This window comes from Bos taurus, chromosome 16 (assembly GCF_002263795.3).
Source record: "Bos taurus isolate L1 Dominette 01449 registration number 42190680 breed Hereford chromosome 16, ARS-UCD2.0, whole genome shotgun sequence".
In the NCBI taxonomy this organism is placed as follows: Eukaryota; Metazoa; Chordata; class Mammalia; order Artiodactyla; family Bovidae; genus Bos; species Bos taurus.
The window spans coordinates 41,834,601-41,859,307 of NC_037343.1; the positions used below are offsets into that span (position 1 = coordinate 41,834,601).

At 51.6% G+C, this 24,707-nt stretch overlaps 2 protein-coding genes across 5 annotated transcripts in view; one reads left to right on the plus strand and one right to left on the minus strand.

Moving 5' to 3' along the window:
• Window positions 1–1,081, plus strand: NPPA (natriuretic peptide A). The gene is made up of 3 exons (NM_174124.1): window positions 1–120; window positions 217–543; window positions 1,070–1,081. The coding sequence occupies exons 1-3, from the start codon at window positions 1–3 to the stop codon at window positions 1,079–1,081; spliced, it is 459 nt and encodes a 152-aa protein (NP_776549.1).
• A 6,148-nt stretch (window positions 1,082–7,229) lies between these two features.
• CLCN6 (chloride voltage-gated channel 6) overlaps window positions 7,230–24,707 on the minus strand; it is a 30,816-nt gene continuing 13,338 nt past the window's right edge. Inside the window, exons 7-23 of one of the 4 annotated variants that reach the window (NM_001205870.1) lie at window positions 24,297–24,423; window positions 23,040–23,107; window positions 21,702–21,760; window positions 20,724–20,856; window positions 19,590–19,703; window positions 19,176–19,342; window positions 18,511–18,637; window positions 16,083–16,209; window positions 15,657–15,810; window positions 15,157–15,316; window positions 14,961–15,067; window positions 13,786–13,972; window positions 12,689–12,846; window positions 12,416–12,572; window positions 10,727–10,834; window positions 10,458–10,583; window positions 7,230–7,364 (exon numbers count right to left, since the gene is read on the minus strand). In NM_001205870.1, the coding sequence (NP_001192799.1) occupies window positions 7,284–7,364; window positions 10,458–10,583; window positions 10,727–10,834; window positions 12,416–12,572; window positions 12,689–12,846; window positions 13,786–13,972; window positions 14,961–15,067; window positions 15,157–15,316; window positions 15,657–15,810; window positions 16,083–16,209; window positions 18,511–18,637; window positions 19,176–19,342; window positions 19,590–19,703; window positions 20,724–20,856; window positions 21,702–21,760; window positions 23,040–23,107; window positions 24,297–24,423 (2,160 nt within the window). In that variant the 3' untranslated portion in view covers window positions 7,230–7,283. Of the gene's footprint in view, window positions 7,365–10,457; window positions 10,584–10,726; window positions 11,054–12,399; window positions 12,573–12,688; window positions 12,847–13,785; window positions 13,973–14,960; window positions 15,068–15,156; window positions 15,317–15,656; window positions 15,811–16,082; window positions 16,210–18,510; window positions 18,638–19,175; window positions 19,343–19,589; window positions 19,704–20,723; window positions 20,857–21,701; window positions 21,761–23,039; window positions 23,108–24,296; window positions 24,424–24,707 lie in introns of those variants that run through there. The other 3 variants (XR_001502066.3, XM_059875397.1, XM_059875398.1) reach the window with 3 other exon arrangements.

A 24,707-nucleotide genomic window follows, 5' to 3' on the forward strand; every position in this document is an offset into this window, starting at 1 on the left:
ATGGGCTCCTCCGCCATCACCGTGAGCTTCCTCCTCTTTCTGGCATTTCAGCTCCCAGGGCAAACAGGAGCAAATCCCGTGTATGGCTCTGTGTCCAATGCAGACCTGATGGATTTCAAGGTAGGGCCAGGGAAGCGGCATGGTCTGGGGTGAGGGGGTTGTGACATTGTGCCAGGCAGCGAGACCTCTCCCTTTCCCTGTTTTCCTTTTGTAAAGAATTTGCTGGACCGTTTGGAGGACAAGATGCCTTTAGAAGATGAGGCTGTGCCCTCACAAGTACTAAGTGAGCAGAATGAAGAAGCTGGGGCCCCTCTCAGCCCCCTTTCAGAGATGCCTCCCTGGATGGGGGAGGTCAACCCAGCCCAGAGAGAGGGGGGCGTCCTCGGGCGGGGCCCCTGGGAATCCTCCGATAGATCTGCCCTCCTGAAGAGCAAGCTGAGGGCACTGCTCACTGCCCCTCGGAGCCTGCGGAGGTCCAGCTGCTTCGGGGGAAGGATGGACAGGATTGGAGCCCAGAGTGGATTGGGCTGCAACAGCTTCCGGGTAAGAGGACCTGAGAATGGAAATGGGATGGGGAGGAAGGAAATTGTGGCTTCATTGAAGTTCAAACCTTGTGAAAGAACATCGCCAGGGAATGCCTTCAGTAGGAAAGGGACAGCATAGAAGCAACCCCTTTGAAATTTCTGCCCCAACTTGGCAGGGAGGAGGGTGTGCTCTGAGTCTCAGGACAATGATACCAACCTCAGCTACAGTTTTCTGAGAGAATGCTAAGAAAAAAAGACTTTACTGCCACGAGCACTGGGGACTTAAATTGTTCATGGGGCCAAATAACCTGTGCTTTGCTGATTGGTAGTTTGTGTCCTTTGCAGAATCATCAGATCCCAAAGGATTGAAATTGAGCAGGACTGACTTTACTAGTTCCTAATGGGCAATTTGTTTACCAGTTTATAGAAGTCAGAGGGTCATCAGGCTGGAGTGGAGGCTGGTGGGAAGGGAGCACAGTCTGATGAAGCTGGCTTTTCCAGTGGAGTCAGGTCACCAAACCAAACATGTCTCTGCTCTCTTGTAGTATCGAAGATAATGGCCAGGGAGGAAAAGGCAGGCCAGGCCCCGGGCAGTCTTCAAGAGAATCCCCTGGGGTCTCTCACTCAACTTTGTCGCATCTGGTTGCCATCAAGTTGAGCTGTGACGAGCATTCTATTCAAGCATCAGCTTCTTGTCAACATTTCTCACATTTTATGCTAAATGTAGACAAAGTGATTTAACTGTGGCTTCTCCACCTCTCCCACCCATGTGTTAAGTTTTAATCACCTGTTACCAACATCAGTTTGAAAATGAATAAACTTCAGCACCATGGACAGAAGCAGTAGGCTCGGGTTGGTGTGATTTCTTTCATTTCCGGAAGGGAGTTCAGCCTGATACTCCTTGTCATTTTACCTTTTGTTGGAGAGAAGAATTCTCAGTTCCTTTTTCATTCTTTTTTTAAAGGAATTAACTTGTTTGGGGGAGCAGTTTTAGGTTCACAGCAAAATTGAGCCACTGAAGAGGTAGTTTCTTTGTATCTGCTTCTGAAATGGGTGTTGCCCTGGTTTACCTGTACCAGGGAGCAGGGCTACCGAGTCTCCGTACGTACCCCTGCCCACCCCCCGTTCACATCCTCTTCCATAACCAACATCCCCACCAGAGAGCGACACTTGTTATCATCGATGAACCTACACTGACACATCATAATCATCCAACATCCGTAGTTCACATCATGTTCATCCTTGGTGGTGTGTGGCTTTGGGCTTCAGCTTCCTTTCATTTCTCCCTCCAAGTGTGTGTGTGTTTGGCGGGTAGGGGCTCAAACTGCAGCTCTCTACTTGCTCTCACTCACACTGCAGCCTCACCACTGATTCTGAAAAAGCCCTAGGAGACCAAAAGGGCCTTTATCTTTACTCAGACTTGCTCACATTCAGAGCACTTAGGTATTGAAAAGAAAACTTATAAACATTTGGGTTTTTTTCCTGGTCACATCTAAGGTAGACTGTCCTCAGTATGACACTTTTGTACACACAGTATTATTTGGTTACACTTATCCTTTTTTTAGAGGGGCATATATGAAATCAGGACACTAACTCTTCTCTGACACCTTTTGAGAGTTAAGTGTGGCAGCTGAGTGAATTGCACTTTCGTTCTTCTTCAGCAGTTCTTTGAAGAATAGGCAGAATATTTGGGCTTAAAAGCTGAGCAAAATGAAGAAAGGAATGTTTGCTGTGCTGACATACTTCAACTTCATGCATCTTTGGGGCACCAAATTTAAAAATTAGCCACTGGTTTTCCCAAATTCATGTTCAAGGTGTTTGGACTTGCATGTTTTACTGAGGTGGGAGCTGCTGAAGAGGTAGTTTCTTTGTATCTGCTTCTGAAATGGGTGTTGCCCTGGTTTACCTGCACCAGGGAGCAGGGCTCTGAGCCACCTCCCACCCATTACCCCTGACACCACACTCGCTGTGTCAGATTTTATGACATTCCTCCAACACCCCTACACCTTCACTTCCCCATGCCTTTATTCATGCTGTTCCTTCCACGTAGATGCCCTTAATCCAGAGCTCCCCACCTCTCCCAAACATTTTACTCATTTCTTAAGCTCATTAAGAATGCTACTTCTTCCCTGAAGCCTTCCAGGATACCACATGCCCAGGACAGATCAAGCTCTTCACTGGCAGCATTTTATAACTATTACCAGTCACCACAACATGCCTGGGTATGCAACTGGGTCTGTGTCCCTGATCTGCAAGCTCCTGGAGGTAAATGCCCCTTCAGCAGGCCCTGCAGCATGTGGCACAGCAGGCACCCTACATATAGTTGGTCAGATTGTACAGAAACTGAGAGAAGAGGAAGTAAAGTAGTAATATGCTCCATGTAGAGTGAGGGGGAGGCCAGCAGAGAATTGATGGTTAGGCAGGGAGGTAGGGAAAGAACTCTAAGGTAACTGCTTCTAAAAGAGATGTTCTTTGCGTGGATTTTGAATGCAGAGGGTGGAAAACTAAGAACAGAGGACTAACAAGGACCAGGAGGGTGGAGAGAAAGGAAGCGTCTGGCTCCTGAGGTCTGGCACTGGGGGAGCAGGGGCTGCTGGCAGGGGAGGAGGGGGGGAGCTGGGCTCACTGCCAAGGTGTCACAGTGACACAGCAGGTTCTCATGGATGGGATTGACTGAACGTGCCAAATACATGAGACGCCCCTGGAACCTAGAGGACACTGGGGAATGGGTGGAAGGGGTGATGAATTGCGGGAGGGACAGGTTGAAGCAGGGATGGGTGAAGGGGTGACAGCTGAGGGAGGATGCATGGAGGGGCCTGAGTAGGCTGAGGCTGCTTCTGCCACTGTGCTTAGTCGCTCAGTCCTGGCCAACTTTGCGACCCCATGGATTGTAGCCCGCCAGACTCCTCTGCTCATGGGATTCTCCAGGCAAGAATACTGGAGTGGGCTGCCATGCCATCCTCCAGGGATCGATCATCCCAACCCAGGGGTTGAACCCAGGTCTCCTGCACCGCTGGCAGATTCTTTACTATCTGAGCCACCAGGAAAGCCCAGCCAGTGTTTCTGCCACTGGGGGACAGCAACTCAAAGCAGATCACCCAGAGACCAAGAAATCACATTTCCGGCAAAACACAATGTGACCCAAAAGCCCTGAGAGGTGGCAGTGATGGAGGCTGGCACCAAGGTCTGAAAGTCCTTAGGCCCAGCACCGGGTCCATTTCTTCTGGTTGGACACTGGGGGAATCTGCCCGCAGGGCTGTATCCTAAATGAAGCACTGGCAGGAACTGAATGGATTCACCAGCTGTTCTGTGAGGGAGTGCCTGTGAGGACAGGCGATATTATAGGTGGAAAGGACCTGTGAACAAGCCCGGCAGTGTTGATCTGAAGCGGGGACAGAGCAGGGCTACTGCTGTGGTTTTTGCTGAGATCTTTAGGACTAAGTGATTCTTACATTAAGGTGCCAAGTGGCCCCCTGAGGATGAAGAGTCCTGCTGGGAGAGCTACAGGAGACCTGAGGCTACACACCCCTCTCTACCTTTGCAATCTGTACATGTTAGAGAGGGGGGAGGAATGAAAGGAAAACAAGTCCTCACCACGCTAAAAAAAGGGCACTGTGGAGACAAAAGGATGATGGAGATGGATGGAGACGTTTTATTCTGACACATTACGGTTACAATGAGAACCTCCAAGTTTCAAGAGTTCAAATAAAAATAGAACTTTACAAATTAAAAAAAAATACAATTTATATACACCATAGAATTAGCTAACGTTACTGTATAAACAGTGCAAAGAGAAGAAGGAAGCTGCTACTGACGAGATGATCAAGGTCCACAAGCTGTGGCGTAATACTGCACATCACTGCTGTGGGGCCGCCAGGGTGCTGCTGGCCTTCCTGCAGGCTTTTTCATCCCCGAGGGCCATGTCAGTGCGTGACTTTGCATGAGAAATGTCATATGGTCAGCTGGGTCAAGCAAGCAAGTGTCCATCCCAGCCAGGAACTGTTAATGAAACGTAGCTGTTTTTATCGCTCAGTTGCTGAGTCGTGTCTGACTCTTTACACCGCCATGGACTGCAGCACACCAGGCTTCCTGTCCTTCACTATCTCCCAGAGTTTGCTCAGATGCATGTCCACTGAGTTGGTGATGCTATCTAAACATCTCATCCTCTGTGGTCATGAGCAGTTATTTCTCAGAGCACAAAGGTCCCACAGTGGGGTGGGACTTGCTCCCTCCCCTGACACCTCAGCTGGGGAACATGACACCACCTCTAGCCAATCCCAAGCTTGGCCCCTGAGAATCTATTGAGGCCACATCCCTGGGAGGTGACCGTGCTGCAAACAGGCAAGATGTTGAAATGCAGGTTTCTAACTAACAGAAATCAAAGGAATGAGGCTGACAGTTAATTGTGTTACAAGTGGAGCTGTGCTAGTCTTTGGGCTTGTCTGGAAAGGGCAGACGCCAGGAGAGGACAATGACGTGCCATTCCAGAGGGGCTGGGTTTGGGTCTGATGCATCTGTTCAGGGGGAGGGAGGTGTCTGCATTCTGCCATCTATCTCTGGGCTGCACCGATGGGAACAAAATATCAGGTGACTTAAACACAACATGGTGTGCGGGAAGGATAAATTCCAGCAACACTCACCCAGGGCAGCCTCCCAGACAGCTGTATGACCCCGCCCCCTGAAGGTGGGAGGACCTCAGTCCTGCCAATTTCAGGAAGGGGAGAAAGGCAGCAAGAGGGGAGCAGGTTCCAGTTCTGGATGCTGCCTGAGAACAGTGGCAGCTGGCTGAACACCATCACACTTAGGAGGGCTTGCTCTTTTGTTCCTGGTGAGTTCCTCAATTACTTACTGGAATGTTCATCTGTGTTTCATAAGTCAAGTGCACCCAAGGGAGTCAAAAAATTTATATATCAAAGTCATGTTGATCAAAGAGATGAGAAAAAGGGAAGAACAGAGGGGCCCTAGTCACTGGGGACAATGTGGAAACAGCCCTTGGGTGCGGGTGTTGTTCCCTAGAGTGCGTGGAGCACAAGACCAGAGCTGGCAAAGCAGGGTGGGTACTCATCCCCAGGCTGAACAGCAGTCTTGGCAACAAAGCTGGGAGGCTCAGGGGAGAGAAAAGCCTTGCTGTGGCCTGGCACTAATGCCCTCTGGCAACTTCCATGATTAAAGAAAAAAAAAAAACGGGAACTAACTAAATGCAAACAGATGCCATCTTGAGTCTTCAAGCACATTTGCTGTGGGGCTGTCTAAAGGGATGGGAGGGAGGGAGGCTCCAGAGAGGGGGCTGTGTGTATATGTATATAATTATGACTGATCCAAGCTGTTAATACAGCAGAGACCAATACAACATTATAAAGCAATTGTCTTCCAATTTAAAAAAGAAAAAAACATGCTGCTGAATGTAGAGAGAACAAAGAGGAAAGTAAGTGCAAATGCTTGACACACAGATGCTCATTCTGGGTGCCTGTTCAGAGATGACCAAACAGCCGAGAGGGAAACTGAGTCACAGAAACAGAGAGGGAGGCTTCCTATGTCTGACGCTAAAACCTTGGGGTGTGAGCTGGCAGGAAGCACCTCCCACTACCCATTAACCCTTCCTGAGGTTGCCGCTGCTGAGCCCCTCAGGAGGGTGGGGACGGCTGGCAGCAGGCGAGTGTGAGATGCTTATGAAGGGCAGACACCCTCTTCCTCGAATGAACACCTGCTGTGCGGTCACACTCGGGCTTTCTCAGCCACATCACGGACCCGCCCACATTCCTGGTTCAGGATTCACTCCCTCCCGTCTTATGAATAATGGCACTGTTCCCCAGGGTCAAGTGAAGCAGTTTTATCTAAGGGAGCCCTGCTTTTAGGGGTGATGCAAGGTCCTCTGGGCTGTGGCTGCTTCACCACGAAAAGGCAGGTAGAACTTGAGGAAGTTTAGTAATCTGATGGAGAGGAGAAGGACCGAGGTGAAAAGACAGCACAAGGAGACCATGGGTAATCAGGAAATTAGAGAGAAAGCCGAAATGCTCAAAGCTGGGACAGGTGGAAATCTGACCCTGTCATCAGCTTTATCATAAAGTTCAGGGACCACGAGCAGGATTTAAACGCTTTGTGCTTCTGGAGCTGGTGGTTCCAAGGAGGTTCACACCACAGGGCCCCACCTCACACCCAGAAGAACTTCCCTTAAAATGAACTAGTGAAGGTGTCAACTTGAGTCTCAATGAGTTGGGGGGGGGGGTGCTCTCTGAAACATGGGTGGTTTTCTCAGGGCCCAATTCCTCATTCACTGAGTTCCGCAACTGGCATATCTCCCCCAACCCGTGTTTGCCTTGGCCAAAGCCCTTCCCATGATGCTTTAAGGCAACAGCTGGCTTCCCTAGGAAAGTGGCAAAGAGGAGGCGGGACACCTGCTCTGAGGGTCACCCTCCAGCGGGCAAGGCCTGACTCTCCTCTGGTCCTGGTGCTAGCAGGGACAGGGGCTGGGGCCTAGGTCGGCACTGGATGGAGGAACGCAGGAAGCAGAAAACGGGAAGATACTTGCTGAGCAGTGAGACAAATCCAGGCTCTGATGGTCCCATACCACCCCCAGGATCTCTGACGGCAAAGTGTTCGATGACTGTAGGCTTTCCAAGCGAGTGGGTGACTGGGGATCTTCCGTGCCCGGGAACAGTCTGGCCAGCCGTGGTGGCGGAGCCCGAGCTGCTGCCCTCCAAGGCGGCTTCCGGAGAGGGCAGCCGGCACGCGGCTGTGAGGCTGAGCCTGAGCCCGCTGTCAGAGGGTCTGGTAGTGCTGCCGCAGCCGGGCCTGCAGAAACTCGTGCGTCAGGTTGTGTCGTGTGATGACCCCCACGATCTAGGACCAGGAAGAAAAGACCCAAGTCACCTGCAGAGTGAAACCCACTGGGAAGACAACTGACTGACTGAGTGAACAGAGCTTGCCCGGCCTGTCTCAGGCGGCAGGGCCAGAATCAGGTCTCGGAAGGACCAGGGCAGACCCGACAACACGATCAGGACGCTTGTTTCGAAGGGCACCTCATTTCTAGATGGAAACGAGATACAGAGAAAGCTCGGGATCGCAAGCTGGAAGCCAATGGGACAAATTCAGTCGCAGAGATTTGAGCTGGGCCAGCTGGAATCTGGACACTAATGTCTTCTTAAGCAGAGCTCACCATCTGTAGCTTCACAGCCACCACACCCAGCCGGCTTCACCATTCAGAACTACCTGAGTCACTGTGATATTGGATTTATAGTAAGAAAAATATATTTGGTCATCAGCCTAGTTTCTGGCACACAGCTCTTAAAACTCTCAGCACTTCCTAAGTGGTGAATAATAAGGGTGTCTTGTTATTCATAACAAGCCCCTTTCAACCACAGCTGAGTTTATGCTAATGTCGTCACTTCTGGGAAGCCTTTAAGGATGGAGGCTGGTTTCCCAGGGAACTAAGTGTATGACTAAGGGATTGGAGCTGTCAGCCCTACCTACCCGGTGGGGTGGGGGTGGGGGGCGGTGGGAAATGCTGAATCCATCGCCAATGGCCACAGATGTAATCAACCACACCTGTGACATGAAGCTTCTATTAAACCTGAACCACAGGGTTTGGAGAGCGTCCAGGCTGGTGAACCCGTGAGGTGACAGCAGGGTGCCCAGCCTGCCAGAGAGGAGGCAGAGCTCAGCCTCCCCTTCCCCCATCCCCTGCCCTGTGTATCTCTTCCATCTGCCCATTCCAGGTTATGGACTACAATCTATTATAAAAGAATACGAGGGGGTGCTTCCCTGGTGGCTCCGTGGTAAAGAATCTGCCTGGCAGTGCAGGAGACATGGGTTCAACCCCTGGTCTGGGAAGATCCCACAGGTCATGGATCAGCTAAGGCTGTGACCACTACCACTGAACATGTGCTTTAGAGCCCAGAAGCTGCAACCACTGAATCCCACCTGCCTAGAGCCTGTATTCTGCACAAGAGAAGCCACTGTAATGAGAAGCCCACGCACCACAACTAGAGAGTAGCCCCCCGCTCACCACAAACAGAGAAAAGCCTGTGCAGCAACAGACCCAGCACAGCCGATAAGTCAATAAATAATGAACAAATGAGTAAACAAATGACTGAATGAAGAAAGACATTAATGAAAGAATATGAGTAACTGTTGCTCTGAATTCTGTGAGCAGGGGGTCATGGGAACCTTCTATTTATAGCCAGTCAGTCAGGAGCACAGGTGACAACCTAGACTTTCGATTGAGAACCGAGGTGGGGGAGGGGTACGGTGAACCGTCTTTGGGGCTGAGCCCTTAACCCAAGGGACATGACACCATCCCCAGGTAGACAGTGTCAGGACTGAACTGAGTTGAGGACACCCAGCTGGTATCCAGAGAACTGCTTTGTGTAGGGAACCCACCCTCCTCCCTAAACCAGCAAAAGCAGCTCAGCAGAGCAGGAGAGTCCAGAAAACCAGGGGGTTCCACAGTCACTGCAGTGACTCATGTCTCACTGGGGTGGGTGTCCCAAAACTGTCAGCACAGCTGTGTTCCAAGGAACACGATTCCACCTCCAGCCACTAAACACATGTAAGGGCATGTATGCTATCGGGGTTCTGCTGGGTAGCCCTCATTTTGGAGAAGCGTCATTTCCTGCAAGGCAGCTAGGGGGCACTGACTGAAAGCCTCAGAAAGGTGACCATTACAGTGACTGTAAAAAAAAAAATCTGCCTGCAATGCTGGAGACACGGGGCAGGAGACCTGCGTGTGAGCCCCGGGTTGGGAAGATCCCCTGGAGAAGGAAATGGCAATCCACTCCCGTATTCTTGCCTGGGAAATCCCATGGACAGAGGAGCCTGGCAGGCTACAGTCCATGGGGTCACAAAGAGCTGGACACGACTGAGTGAATAACACACTCACATTTTCACTTTCACAGTGAAATTTAACTAAATATCCCACCACAGAGAACTGAGTAAGTGACCAGGCAACTGTACAACAGAATGCTCTTGAGCCATTAAAATGTCCTAAAGGAATACTTTTTGCCATGGAAAGTCATTTCCCATAGATTCATTGAAAAATTAAGATATGAAACAGTACAGGCACTGGTAACGTTTTCACTGAAACTTGACATACAAAGTCTCTTACTCCTAGATGCAGAAGAAAAAACAAGAGATACTTTAAAAAATTAACATGGCTGCCTCTATAGAGATTTTTTTTTTTTAATCTATAGTTTCACACTTTTCTACAATCAAATACTGCTGTAGTAAGAAAAAAAATGAAGTTCTAAGAAGAAAAAAATGGAAAAATCTGTAATAATAATTAGGTAGGTAGTTTATCTTTTAACACTCTCTTGAGTAGTTTGCCTGAAATTCTCTCATTTAGTGTTATAAATTCCCGTAACAGGTAGGGAACTGACCCCCTTCCCATAAGAAGGCACCACCAAGTCCAACGAGAAGAGAAAGATTTTAGGATATAGAGAGGTTTGTTGTTTAGTTGCTAAGCTGTGTCCCACTCTTTTGTGAGTCCATGGGCTGTAGCCTGCCAGGCTCCTCTGTCCATGGAATTCTCCAGGCAAGAATACTGGAGTGGGATGCCATTTCCTTCTCCAGGGGATCTGTACCACTCAGGGATTGAACTCGCGTTGCCTGCACTGGCCGATGGATCCTTTACCACTGAGGCCCCAGGGAAGCTCCAGGCCTAAGCTTTCCTGTTCCACAGAAAGGAAGACCAGTGTGACACTGGCTCCACCTGCCAGCCACACAGGAGACCACATGTAGGAAACACCCAGGAGGCCAAAGGGGAAGGTTTCGGAAGCTGCTTCTCTCCCGCCCACCCCTCCGCCCCTCACTTTTGCTGGGGGAGCGCAGAGCAGGTTGAGTTTGAGGGGCACCCCTGTGGGGTTCTGCTGCTCCTCCTATAGCGCTGAGCTTAGAGGCTCCCCTCCAGGAGACACAGCCTCACAGGTTCTGACTCACCTCGCCCACCGCATTTACCACTGGCAGATGCCGCAGGCCCATCGTCCTGAACAGGTTGAACACTTGGGAGACGTGGGTGTTGGGCGAAACAGTGAAGGGTGCGGGGTTCATGTATGGGGTGACGTCCTGCAGAGGAGACAACATGGTGACCCACAGCCAGTCCTGCCTGCCCAAGATGTGACTCTAGCCACGCAGACGAGGAGCAGGCCGTGCGGGATGGGCCCTCAGCCTCCTCACCCAGCCCCGGCCCCCAGGGAAGCCCTGCTCACCACAATCATGCGCGGGTTCAGCAGGGTCAGGTCCAGGTCGTGGATGTCGGGGTACCTCGGGTAATCCTCAGCCATCTCGGCGTAGGAGAGGCGTGGCTGGCTGGCACTCTGCAATCCCAACCCAGACACTGTCCTTTGCACTGGATGTGGCCGCTGGTGGAGCCACGTTTAGGGGACCCTCCCTCAATGTCTGAGAGCCAGGCGGGCAGTGCAGGGCCAGGACAGGTGCTCTGGAGTGAGACCTCCTGCTCCAAAGCCATTTCTCAGCCAATTCCCTAGCTGTGTCCCCTGGGCGGGTCTCCTAACTTCTCTGAACGTCCCTTTCATCTGTAGAACAGATGTGAGCTATTCTAGAGTTTCAGTGAGAAAAGTGCTAATAGTAGCTGTAGCTGTAGCGACTTGAGTCCCCTAAAAGATTCGTCTGCATTCTAATGCCTAGAATCTGTGAATGTAGCCTTCTTGGAAAAGAGGCTTTTACAGATGTAGTCAAGGTAAAATGAGGTCACGTGGAGGAGGGTGGGCCCCAAACCCAGGGACTGGTGTCCTGCTAAAAGAGGCGAGGGCACAGAGGGAGGGCCGGGTAACAAAGAGGCAGACACAATTGATGGCCCTCCAGCCAGGGCAGGCCGAGGGCACCCACCACAAATGAGGAAGGCAAGAATCCTCTCCTGGAGCCTTCAGAGGAAGCACAGCCCGGCCGACCGGGCGTTCTGTCCCAGGGCCTTCAAAACCAAGCAAGGACACACTGCTGTTGCTGGAAGCATCTGAGGGGCCCGCCTGTGGGATTTTGCCCAGTTTGCAGCGACTGCAAACAGCAGCCCCAGGAAAGTCAGCCCAGTAAAGTCACAAGGGAGCTTTACCACTATTCCTGCATCCTGAGTCTTCTGGACTTTCCCTCAGCTCTCAAGGCCGCTGACCGTTACAGGGCACCGAGACCATCAGCTCTCAGGCCAGTCACCACTCCTCCCCAATCTTCTTCCCCTTCCCTCCCCTTGGCCCACGGTCTTTGCTGTCCACCGCTGACCCCCAGGGCTTCCTCAGGCCAGCACTGGTGGCTTCTGTCTGCAGGCGAGGCCCTGTATAGTCTGGCCTGCTTCATTCCTCCAACTCTCGTCCCTTGGGCCATTCCAGTGAGGTTGGGCCTCCCACATGCCATACCCCCAAGCCTGAGCTACTCCATCCGTGGCCCTTCCTGTCCTGCCCACGTGAGTTGCTCTTCTGCAGGCTAGTCAGACCATGGGTGACCTCAGGCTGGCTGCCCACGGGCAAGACCCAAAGGAAAATTAGTTTGGGAACTAGGTCTCTGTGTGAGTTTTTCAGGCTCCATCTGAAGGGGTGAAGTGTGTTGCAGGTCACTATATGGACCACTTTGAACACACATAAACCAAAGCAAAGAAAAGACTACAGGGAAATGAACAAGAACAAAGGCATTTCTTTGGATAACACGTGTAACAAAGTGCATACATGGCAGAAATTGAAGTGTAGAAATTATATTAAAAGGCTACTGGCTAGAAGGACACTTAACAACAGATGCAGAGACTAAGGGGCAAGGCCCTGGAGGGACTCTGAGCCCTGCTCAGCATAGGGCAGCGGGGATTGCACGCACTGCTCAACAGCAGGTGTGGGGACTGGGTTCCAAGCACCCTCATGCTTTCCAGAGGCCTGGTGTGGACAAGAAGGGAGACTCACCGACTGGCTTTCAGAGTAACAGACTCCTCGGACGAGCAGGGTGACGAGCTGCGAGCGCAGGATCAGGCCGTGGAAGGTCAGCGGGCGGAAGCGTTCCTCCATGGTCCAGTCTTCGCTCGGGGACTGGTCAGGGTATAGGTTGGGGTAGGGGGTGTATCTGTTATACAAAAACCAGACGCTGCCTAGGACACCCTCAGCAGGACCGTGTCCCGTCCACAGCCCCAAGCCCCGCCCGCACTCCCAGGGATGGCCCCGGGCGAGGGGCCCCCTCACCTCCGCTCCAGCATCTGCTGCAGGAGATCCTCCTTCTCGCCTGGCTCCTCAGAGGTCACATGCTCATCGCACATGTTGCGCAGCTCACTGGATGGGTAGGACTTCATGGACTGGCTTCGCCGGCGCTGCTCGCCGGCGCGGGTGAGGATGCTGGACTTCTGAGGATGGGAAGGGGCAGTGATGACAGACTGCTGCTCAAGGGCGGGCTAGCATCCACTCAGGGGAGGAGGTGGGTGACCCTGAGGGTCAAAAGGCACAGGCCCACACCAGAACGGCAAGAAACCTGCATGGCGGCTCAGAGACTTGTGATTCAAGGAGCCTCCTGGAGCCCAAGGTTTCTGCCGGCTCCACGGCCCGACTCCTTTGATGTGGGGACAGCAAGGCAGTGCTCCCACGTCATATCTCTGCAGGCCTGTCAACTGATGTGCCCCCAACCTCCAAAGCCAAGGGTGGGCACGTGGCCCAAGTGAGGCAGTGGGACCCTCCCTCAATGCTGATGCCTCCTGGTACCCACAGAGGAGCCGCCAGCCACCTGCTCATCCAGGGTGCACCATGCCTGGTTCCTCAGCTTCCCTGTCTGTCCCACAGCTTCCTACGAACGTCTTTCTTAAGTAGGTCAAAGCCCACTGTTGGCAATTCAGAACCCTCTCTGGGACAACCTGCACTGAATGCTAACCACTGCTGATTAAAACCAGGCTTCCCTGGTGGCTCATATGGTAAAGAATCTGGCTGCATTGTGGGAGAGACGGGTTCGATCCCTCCATCAGGAAGATCCCCTGAAGAAGGGAACGGCTCCCCACTCCAGTATTCTTGCCTGGAAAATCCCATGGACTGAGGAGCCTGGTAGGCTGATTAAAACCACCACTTATCCACAGGCTTGCTGGAGTGAGAATGCACACACATCCTGATGGCCTAACGAAGTCCTTACTCCCTGTCCAGTCCTTACTCACTGTCGCGTATGATGACAAGAATGCTGACTTTCTCAAGAGCCAACCAGGGCCACCCTGTATACAGGGTACGACAAGCATGGGGTCAGTGTGTGTGTCAGGGAACCACTTGTCCATGGTCCACCCCTCCTCCAGGATCACTTTCTTTACCTTGAATTTGATGTTGTTACTGATGAGCTGGTTGCCCTTCATGAACTCCCTCTCGTTGCCCCGGTTCTCTGTGACCACCGGGAAGGCGTGGTGGACGGTGGTGCGTAGGATGCTGACCAGGGACTGGATGCGGGTGTGCGGGTAGACGTAGGTCAGATTGGGCTCCATGATGTCGCTGGCTCGCAGTCTGCGGGAGGGAGAGAAGTGGTCCAGCCTCACGACGGAGCCCGTGGCACTGGGAGCAGCCGTGACATAGCCATGCTCCCTCTCCGTACTGCCTGGACCACCAGGGTCCCTCTTCTGAACCACCTCCAGCCGATCCTTGAACACACGTGTTTCTTGGTACTCCCATCCCCTTCATATGCACTGTTCCCTGTGCCTGGAATATGCTCTTCCCTGCCTTGTCAGATGGGTGGGCCAAGACCCTCATCTCTATACAAACGCCCCCTCACCATGAACCCCATCCGCTTGCCCAGGGTTTTGGCCATCCCTCCTCAGCACCCCATGGCACATGTCATGTATCACCATTGAACTGCTAATGACACGGGAATTAAAATGAAAATCTTTGGGTGTCCCTTTAGACCAGGGATGGCAACTATCACCCACAGGTCCAATCTGGTCATGCTTGCTCATTTACATGTTGTCCACGGGTGCTTCTGCACTAAAATGGTAGAACTGGATAACTGTGATAGAGACCACATAGCCTGCAACGTTGGAAATACTGACTGGCTGGTCCTTTCTGGAAGCTGGCTGACTCCTACGGGACAGACTTTAAGCACCTCACGTGATTCCAGACATGAGAGGCCTGATGGATAAGCTGGTGTTTATGCCCAGAGGAGTCACCGCTGATAGACAACTCTTCACTGGGCACACATGAGGCAAGCTTGCTGTCACTCACAAGGATCGGACCCTTAAACATTCAATCGTAACACTTCCTGTTTCACTAGAATGCCACAGCGGCTGAACAGTCCATGAAGCGACCCTGCCCACCCCAGCCTCCAGCCCACGGGGCCACTCCACTCTCCAGCAAACACTTGGGGACAAACGTGCTTGCCACTGTTACTTACCTTCTTCCAACCCAAGAATCTGTACTACTACCCCCTGATACAAAAGTTCCTGGGCCCTAGACTCTATAAATTCTGGAACTAGGACACAAAGAGAAATCCTGGCCTTACTTGTCCATTTCCACCTCTGTCTCCCATTCTAGCAGCGGCACGCCGCGCAGGCCCACGTGGATGTCATAAATGCCTTTATTGAAAAAGTCCCCTGTCCATTTGGCCACCTGAAATACAAAGGAAAGGCTTAAAAATAGGCTGCTGTGGGGGGAACTGGGCCCTGAACCTGAACGAGGCCTAGAAGGGGCGCACTCACCATCAGGGTGATCATAATGGGAAGACCATAAGTGATCTCGTTGGTAGACTCAATCAAGATGACCGTGAGACTGATGGTCATGCGGACGACCCCACCCAAGAAAGCCGCAGCACCAATCAAGGCAAAGGTCCCGGAGTAGATATGGCCCAATCCAATGTAGCTGGTGAAGAAACAGACCGAGAACATGGCTCAGAATCACACAGTGTGTGGTGGGGTGAGGGTAGTTCAGTCGCTAAGACATGTCGGACTATTGAGATCCTACAGACTATGGCCCGCCAGGCGCCTCTGTCCACAGGATTTCCCAGGCGAGAATACTGGAGTGGGTTGCCATTTCCTTCTCCAGGGAATCTTCCCGACCCAGGGATCAAACCCAGGTCTCCTGCACTGCAGGTGGATTCTTTACTGTTGAGCCTCCGGGGAAGCCATGTGGGAAGCTATGATTCCTACACATGTGCATACGTGCGCACGCGCACACACACACACACACATGCACAGAGTACCTTTTGAGGACATTGGCAACTAAACGTCCAAAAGCAGCTCCACACAGCAGAGAAGGCACGAAAAGGCCACTTGGAACAGAAATGCCGTAAGTCCAACACGCAAGTGAGAAATAGAGGACGAAGAACAAGGCCAAAGTGACGGGGCTAAATGTACCTGCGAAGCAAGAGCAGACTGACCTGAGTCCACCAAGATGCTTACCAAGGCCTCCCAGACCAGCCAGCTCCCACCAGGTCCTACTGCATCCTGTCCGGTTCACCTCCAGTGCTGGAGGCAGAAAGCCTATCTTTGTCTGGGGTGATGTCACCAACAAAAAGCCCTGTTCTTGCTCAAAATTAGGGGTAAGCCAAGCTGTGTCTGAGGGTAAACGGAAGGGGCGGGTGAATAATCATTTGTACCTGCCCCAAAGCCCAGCCCCTGAGACTCACTATCCTGGTGGAAAAGCTGAAGGATGGCAGACTCCTGGGGATTGAAGAAGAGGGTGGCCATGTCATTGTAGGTCTCGTTGGGACAAAAAAAGGTCTTGATACTTGAATTCACATCTTCTGATGTGACCTGAGAAACAAGAATCAAAAAGTCAAACACAGGTCCCTGACCAGGGCACTTGAGATTTCAACTGGGACGTCTCCAGAGAGGTTGCAGCAAACCTGGCATGCAAGCTTTACTCATAATAAAACAGGTAGCAAAAGTAGATTGAGATCCAAAAGCAGCCAACTGTGATACTGTATTCCTCAGATTTTGAGAAAGAATCAGGATGATGGCCCTTATTCATCCACAGCTGCAACAAAAATATAACTATACCCAAGATTCACTGTAGGTCTGGCTCAGTGCTACTTCTGTCAGAGGCACTGGGGGAAGCCTGGCCCCCAGGGACCACGGACCGTGGAGGACGAGGTAGAGGCCTGACAAGAGGCCCAGAGTGGTCAGGTGGCTGCAGAGGAGAGTGGGCACTGTGTACCTAAGCCCAGCTTTGTTCCAAGTGGAAAAAGCCTCTGCCCCGAGTTTGCTGCAGAAGAAACCTGTGTCTATGAGGCCTACTGCAGATACCTTGCTCCTGGCTGCCTATCCCTCACCTGGCTGAACAAAACCCAAGTTGGGAAAAGACGGGATTTCTTCACATCCCAGCCCTCTTACCCCCTTCATCATCTTGTGTGAGCAGATGAGAGCCTGGCACTGCTAGACTCATCAGTGCGGTGTTTGTTTTCTGGCTGCTGGTGTTCAGCAGCACAGGGGGTGAACCTCATACCTGTCCCTGGGCAAACAACTAATGGGTGTTACTGCAAAGCTAACTGAGGAGACGGATCGTTCCTGGATCCCATTCTATCAATGATACTGTAGAGATGCCCTTACGTGGACACTGTAATGATAGCAGACCATGGGCTAGTATAATTCTACGAGGTGCGCCTGGCTGGGCAACAGCCCAATGAAGGCTGCTGCAGGAAACAGGGAGCGCCCCCTATGGGCAGAACCTGGCATGGAGGAGAAGGCAACTGGGATGTGTGTGCACAGTTGTCGAGGGTGGACAAGCTGAGGAAACAGCTTAATAACCAACAATGCAATGTTTCCCCAACTTAGGTCTGGATGAACCCAGTGCTGAAGGCGCTCTGGAAAGAGTCCTGTGGTCAAGCGCATAGAGGAGCATCACTGCACTTGCTGGAAATCAGTGTATCTGCAACGAGCAGGGAACAGGCTCCATGATCAGACAGACCCAACATGCACCCTGTCACCCTCCTATGACTTCAGGAAAGGTACTCCATTTCGTGAAGCTTCCGTTTCCTCATCTGTAACAGGGGAATGACACCTATCTCAGGCTACCTATTACTAGCTGACTGGTCTTGGGCAAGACCTCAGTTTGCCTCAGTTTTCTCATCTGTCAAGTGGGGACAATACTAGCCAGAGCGGCCATGGTAAAAACTAAGTGAGGTCATGGGTGTGCAGTGCTTAGTGGAGCACCTGGCACACGAAGAACACGCCGAACATTCCTAACACTTACTGGAACTTTAAAGGCCCGGAGAAGTCCTGTGTTTAAGAAACCTACTTAGGCCTGGTTATCTCATTTGACCACAGAATCTGTTTCCATTTGTTTGCTCTTGAATCGTGTATAAATGCTCCTTAGAACACACTTTGGAAAGTATTGGCCTGGAAAGGAGGTGGTCTTGGGGAATAACCATCAACCGGGATCAACAGATTTTTCCTGTGAAAAGCCAGAGAGTAACTATTTTAGGCTTTGCAAGCCACATATAGTCTCTAGTGCATGTTCTTCTGGCTTTCCTTTCCCAACTCTTAGAACTGTAAAAACCATTTTTAGCTCGGGGGCTACACAATAACAAGCAGTTGCCAAGGGCTAGATGTGGTCCATGGACCATAGTTTACTGACCTCTGATTGAGTATATTCTAGCCATTTAGTGTTCCTGGGGACATGGAAGATGCAGCCGTTCTAGACAAAAGCCCAAAGGGGCTCGGAGGGACTCCAGTAGCTCCCCAGGGGCCATTAAGACATGTACTGAGAGAACCTCCAGCCTCCACCCTAGGGTTCACTCTTAGACCCAACACACATTGTAAACTAAGCTCCAATGCCTACCTCACTGTGGGGGTCGGGGGAGAGACAGGAGTCCCCTCTATGATGACCAGGACTGTTCACAAAAGTGAAAAAGAGCCAGTTTGGTGAACACCCTCTCTTAGGTAAAATGACAGCTACGAACCCCAGCCCACCCCCATCCCCCACCCAGCAATCTGACTCAGGTGTGGAACAGTGAACCGATGCACCTACTGGCTCTCAACAGAGGCACGTCGTACATTCTCGATGCTTCGTCTCTGTGGACGTAGGACAAGGGCAGCAGGTGCACAGGGGGTTACCTGGAGCGGGATGGAGTCATTCCCGACTTGAGCCGCAGAAGTCACCTGGCGGCATTCTCCCAACACCATGGAGGCCACAAACACCACCACGGTGGTCACCAGGGTCACCAGGAGGCTCTCCAAGACTCTAGGGGGCAAGCACAGCTGTTAGCATGGGTCACAAAGCTACCTGGTCTTGGGAACTTGAAACTGCCTACCCCCAACCCTCCCTGCCCCAGAGCACGCAGAGCTGCCCCTGGGCAGTCAGCACACGCGCAGAATGTATCAGCGGCTTGCTGTGTTCCAGCAATCTCTATGTACAAATCTGTACAGGTGGTAGTGGCGAGGCTGCTGCGGCCACATCATCTCTCTCCAAGGAATGAACGGCTTCCCACTTTAAGTCCCAGGTGAGAGTCTCATGACAGCGCAACCCTTGGCGGGGCCGATACTGACTCTGCCACGTGTCCCGTGGCCAAGTCCAGAGAGGCCGGGAGCCAGAGTGGCTCTGATATAAGTTAAGCTCAGCCGCAGTCTCTTGGACTGTCTGATAAACACATTTCTGTTCTCAGTCTTAGACATGACCTGGAAGCTGGCGTGGGAAGTGGGGTCTATTCCTCAGGAGAGATGGCCCGGTCCACACAGGGCCGGGGAGCCACAGCAGGTGGGGGAGGCGACTGCGAGGGTACCTGACGAGCTTAGGTTTCGGGTGCACGTTTCGCATACGGTACTTTGCAAGCCTCTTGTTCAGACAGTTGAACGTGGCTCCCAGGAGGCCCCCAATGACCCCCATCGCGATGAAGAAACCCAAGTCCATAGCTGTCCAGAGATGACATTTTTTATCAGAGTCAGAGCACTGAGAGAAAGGGCAGGGGAGGGAGAGAGAAAAACCAGAGTGCCTGTGAGAACAGGAAGGGGCAGGAGCAGAGAAGACAGAGACGAGAGCCGAAGCGGTGCTGGAATCCTGCCCACACTGAGCACACGCATGCAGAAGACTACAGGGCCCAGGTGCACCTACCTCTGCCAGCTTCTCTCTGATACTTTACTTAAGAGCAATTGTCACGGGTCAAAAAAGAAATTCTGAGCGCAAGGACAAAACATACCTTAAACTCGCCGAAGTTCAGCAGCCCAGGGAGCTGGAAGGAACCCCAACTTCCAAACTGAATTCCAGAACGAAAGAAATTGAGGGTGAAGGTGGCAGACATGGAGCAGAAGAGCTGGGAAACAGGGACAAAAACAAAAACAGCTCATAGCCGCAAGTCCTTCTTCTTCCTGGATGCGTCCCGTAAACCTACTGCTCCACACAGAGACCTCCAACTCCAGGTCTGGACATGGGGCTCAGGTGACCACGGCTGTAAGTTCACCTCAAGTGTGAAAAGCTGGAAATCGGGCTAGTAGGAGTTTGCATTCAGCCTTTTGTGGACTATTTAAAGTCTATGGTGCACCAGACCCTATGCTAAAAGAGGAACAGCAAACACCAGAGAAAGATGTGTTCCCTGAGCGAGCAGACAGGAGCTCGGTCAGGACCACAGCTGGTCTCACGTTTCCAGTCAGATAGTTCGTCATAAGAGGGTAACGTCTCACTGGGGACGGGAAGTATGTTAATATGGGAAATAGAGAACAGTCCACAGGAGTTAATATGGGAAGTAGAGAACAGTCCATAGGAGGATATAGGCATCTAGAGCAAAGGAAGTCAGTGTGGCCTCATCAAAACTATAGGTTAGCCTGAAACTATCCATTAAATCGAGCCTTTTACCACTGCTGTATGTCCCTTATTCACTTTGGTAATTCCCCTTGTCTCAAAGTCTGCTTTAACACTAATAAATTACTTTTTGTTGTTGAGTTGCTCAGTTGTGTGACTCTCTTGCAACCCCATGGGCTGCAGCTCATCAGGCTCCCCTGTCTATGGGATTTCCCAGGCAAGAGTACTGGAGGGGGTTGCCATTTCCTTCTCCAGGGGTCTTCCCGACCCAGGGATTGAATCCAAGTCTCCTGCACTGGCAGGTGGATTCTTTACCACGGAACCACCGACAGCAGCCTTATTTTGGTTAGTGCTGACATGGTCTACCTTTTCTGTTCCTTTTATTTTCAGACATTTATGACTGTACATAAAGTATGTCTGTGGTAAACAGCGAAAGAGGAGAAAAAAAACTCCTGGTAAATGTATCGAGTAAGAGTTGTCCAGATGAAACCTGGGGTGGGGGTGGGTGGTTAAGCTCGGGGAAGGCCCTCCTTACCACTCTCCATGTGAGCCCTTGGTTCCAGAAGGACGAACCCTCCTCCAGACTGAACAGGGTGCCCCCAATGGGGGCCCCAAAAGCCGCAGCAACTCCGGCAGCTGCCCCTGCTGATACAAAGTCCCGCTTGTCTCTAAGGGGTGGAGAGAGAGATGGTTTATCTCAGAAACAGTCCTCAGGCTGCAAAGGGCAGTTTTCTAACTTCCTTATGCACCGACATTCTATTATCTCGAGACCCAAGAACAGTCAGGGCTCACAAAGGGCTTCGATTTCTGCTGAAGTGACTCAGCACTGAACACAGTTCACGAACCAGCCAGGTGCTCTCCCCTATTTGAACCCCGCCAGGCGGGAGGCTCCCTGACATTAGCAACTCCAAGCATGAACTCTCAGAAGGCAGGTCGAAGACTTCCGGTGTCACCACTGAGCCACCGGCTCCCTAGACCTTCCTTCCAGAAAGCCCAATACCAGAGAAAATGGCCAAGTGTGGCTGCAAGCAGAAGGACAGGTGACAGTACCTGGCAGGAAGGTGAGAAGGTGGACCCCAACCTGGGTGTGGGCCCCTGACTGCAAGGGCCTCGCCAGGCATGCAGGTCAGTAACACCTGCAAATCGCACAGGGTGCAGAGACCTTCCAAGCCTGAAGTGGCGGACCAAGTAAATAAACTCCATTCTTGATAATATGCCAGTGGACTTTCTTGGTTGTATTTTTTATCTTGGACCATGTTCTTTGTTGCCAGAGATGCTTCTAGGCCCTGGGTTATGGCAAAACAGAAGCTGTGATGCCTGCTTGCCCCTTGTGCTCCTAATTTTCAGAAAAATAATTCAAAGCCCACCTACTTCCTGATGGTCGGGTTCTGCATGCAGCCCACCCAAGGCAGGGAGACTATGAGCCTGGTTAGAGCAGGTACAAGGTCTCAGTGGCAATAAACAGCTTGTTTAAAAAAAAAAAAAAACACCCCAATTTCTAACCTTTCCATACCTGTCACTTCGAAAATAGGGAAAGTTAAACTGGATCTTTCGTAAGGAGATGCTCTGAAACTAGAACAGGAGAAAACAGAGTTAGGGAGGGGCCCGAGGCTGCAGGAAGCCACAGCACTGGGAGTCCCTGCAGCCTGACCGCTCCTGGGCAGGAGCCACAAGGAGGAGAGTCTAGGACAGCACCTGCTAAAAGAGCTGACTTTGAGGAGGAACTTCTTTCCTACCCCCGGATTCCTTCAGAAACTGCGTTTTGTACATAGTCAACAAGTCTGAAAGGAAAAGGGGAGACAGCTGGGTAAAGGGTGGAGAGGAACTGAAAGCTGCTACAGAAGACGTGAGCTCTGCTCGGGGCAGTCACCAGGGAAGAGCCAAGTGACTGCCTGACAAAATCTCAGACTACCGCCCCGCCCCGGCCTGGCCTCCTTCTACCTCTCGGCTTACTTCCTAGAGGCCAGTGCATGGAGATGAGATGAGGCAGTAACGAGAGAGATCAAAAGATGGGCTCTGGGCGACAGGGTCTTCTCTCCTTCTCCTGGACAACACAGCGACCGCAGCAACTCCCTCCCCTTAGAATGTGAGACATAAACTGTCTACAAGTGACAGTTCACAAGGAACTGAGACTTTCCTCTGTGGACCAGCCTGTGAGAAGGGGAGTATGGGAGTCCTGAGTGAGCCCCTTGGCCTCCCTGAGCCTCGGCTCCTCATCTAGGAATGATGCTGATGAGGACAACTAAACCCGAGGGGGCTTTTTTCTGGTTGGGCCACATGGCTTGTGGGATCTTAGTTCCCTGACCGGGGATGGGACCCAGGCCCATGGCAGTGGAAGCTCAGAGTCCTAACCACTGGACTCACCAGGGAAGTCCCTGAAGTGGCTTTAAAGAAGAGAGGAGATGGGACAAGAGAGTTTGGCCCAGATGGCACCTGATGAACAGCAGCTGTTATTCCCTTGCCGCATCCAACAGTATCAGCATCGGCCTGTGCCTGAAACCATCATAGCCAAGGCTTCCAGCCTCTCTCGGGATGCTCTGCAAGCCACCCTGTGTGCAGGCGCTTGGCAATGGCTGTGGGAGCACCGGGTGACTTTCGTTTGAACTCTCTCTCTGTTCCATTTCTGCTCCCAGGACCCTGCAGGGCCCCAATACAACCTCCAGGTACCAGCTACCTGCTCTCCTGGGAGATAGACCTCATAGTTTCTCATCAACCCAAACTGATAATGGATCCCAAGGCCACATTAGGGTGCTCTTGATGGATTTTCTCCCGATTTTAACTACGGACACGTCCCTGCCCAGGAGGCCCACTCTGAAGGCCAATCCGCCCCCGATAGCCCATCAACCCTTACCTGTGGGAGGCCAGCCCCCACCACTGCTCCACTGTGGATCATGGGGCCTTCCTTCCCCACAAAGAGCCCTGGGAACAGGTGGAAAAAGGCAAGACAATCTATCAGCACAGAACAATCTTTGTTACATAGACCTTTCTCTTTACAACTATAAAACAGAGGTGATCAAGTGACTTGCTAACAGTGAGTCAAATCCTTATCAAATAAAGAGAAAGTAACCTTGAAATTTTTGGAGAAGGAAATGGCAACCCACTCCAGTGTTCCTGCCTGGAGAATCCCAGGGACAGGGGAGCCTGGTGGGCTGCTGTCTCTGGGGTCGCACAGAGTTGGACACGACTGAAGCGACTTAGCAGCAGCGGCAGCAACCTTGAAATTCCAAATTGGGGGTCAGCAAATCGTAGCCTGTGGGCCAAGACAGGCTTGCTGCCTATTTTTATACAGCCCAAGAGCTCAGAATGGTTTTTACGTTCTTGAGTGGATACATCTGAAGTGGTTATGTAAGTTTAAGCACCTACACAATAGCTCTTTTTTGCCACTTGGCCCACAAAGCCTAAAATATTTACCATCTGGCACAAAAATCTTGCTGACTTTGCTAAAAGCCAACTCCACAAACCAACTAGATAGTCGCTCTACTTTGAAACTCAATGGTGCGCTGGTCAGACAGCTCTGAATGGTAACTTATTAACAGCGTTTACATTTAAAAACTAACTCATCAACAAAAAGTGCAGAGATCTGTTTGAGGGTAGAAACTTCCAAGGCCACATCTGCTTAATGTACACCCATAATGATTCTTGTCGCCTTCAATCCTGGAAGGCTTGAAAGATAAACGTCAGGAAGATGCTTTTGTTACTTCCCTGGTGGTCCGGTGGCTAAGACTCCAAGCTCCCAATGCAGGGGACCTGGGCTTGATCCCTGGTCAAGGAAGTAGATTCCACATGCTACAACTAAAAAGACCCTGTGTGCTGCAAATAACAGGGCTTCTGAGATGGTGCAGTAAAGAAATGGTGCCTCCTACAGGAAATGTAGGAGATGCGGGTTTGATCCCTGTGTTGGGAAGATCCCCTGGAGGAGGAAATGGCAACCCACTCCAATACCCCTGCTTGGAGAATCCCAGGAACAGAGGAGCCTGGCAGGCTACAGTCCACGAGGTCAGAAAGAGTTGGACACGACTGAGGATGCTTGCACACCACAAATAAGACCCGCATAGCCAAATAAATATTTTTAAAAAAGAAAAAAAGAAGAAAGAAAGACCCTCCTGACCTCCAGCCACACTGAACAGCACTCCAAAGACTTTGCAGAGCAGGGTCCGGAGACGGACGATTCCAGGCACTTTCACGCCATTCAGATAGCATTTGATCTCGGGGATCCCAGAACCGGCTGCCACTGGCTGAGGGGGAGAGCAGGCATACTCAGAAACTCAGAACCCACTGGGCTCACCCTGGACAGCACCACACTCAGTAGGCCTGATGCATTTCTAACAAGTTCCTGGTGATTTAACATCTCCTGCGAGGGGAGGCTTTTCAACAGTCAGTCAGTTCAGTTCAGTTCATGTCCGACTCTTTGTGACCCCATGAACCACAGCACACCAGGCCTCCCTGTCCATGACCAACTCCTGGAGTCTACTCAAACCCATGTCCATCGAGTTGGTGATGCCATCCAACCATCTCATCC

Coding starts and splice junctions, on each gene's coding strand:
- NPPA (NM_174124.1), top strand. CDS start 1: ATGGGCTCCTCCGCCATCACCGTGAGCTTCCTCCTCTTTCTGGCATTT. Junction 121..216: donor CAGACCTGATGGATTTCAAG/GTAGGGCCAGGG, acceptor CCTTTTGTAAAG/AATTTGCTGGACCGTTTGGA.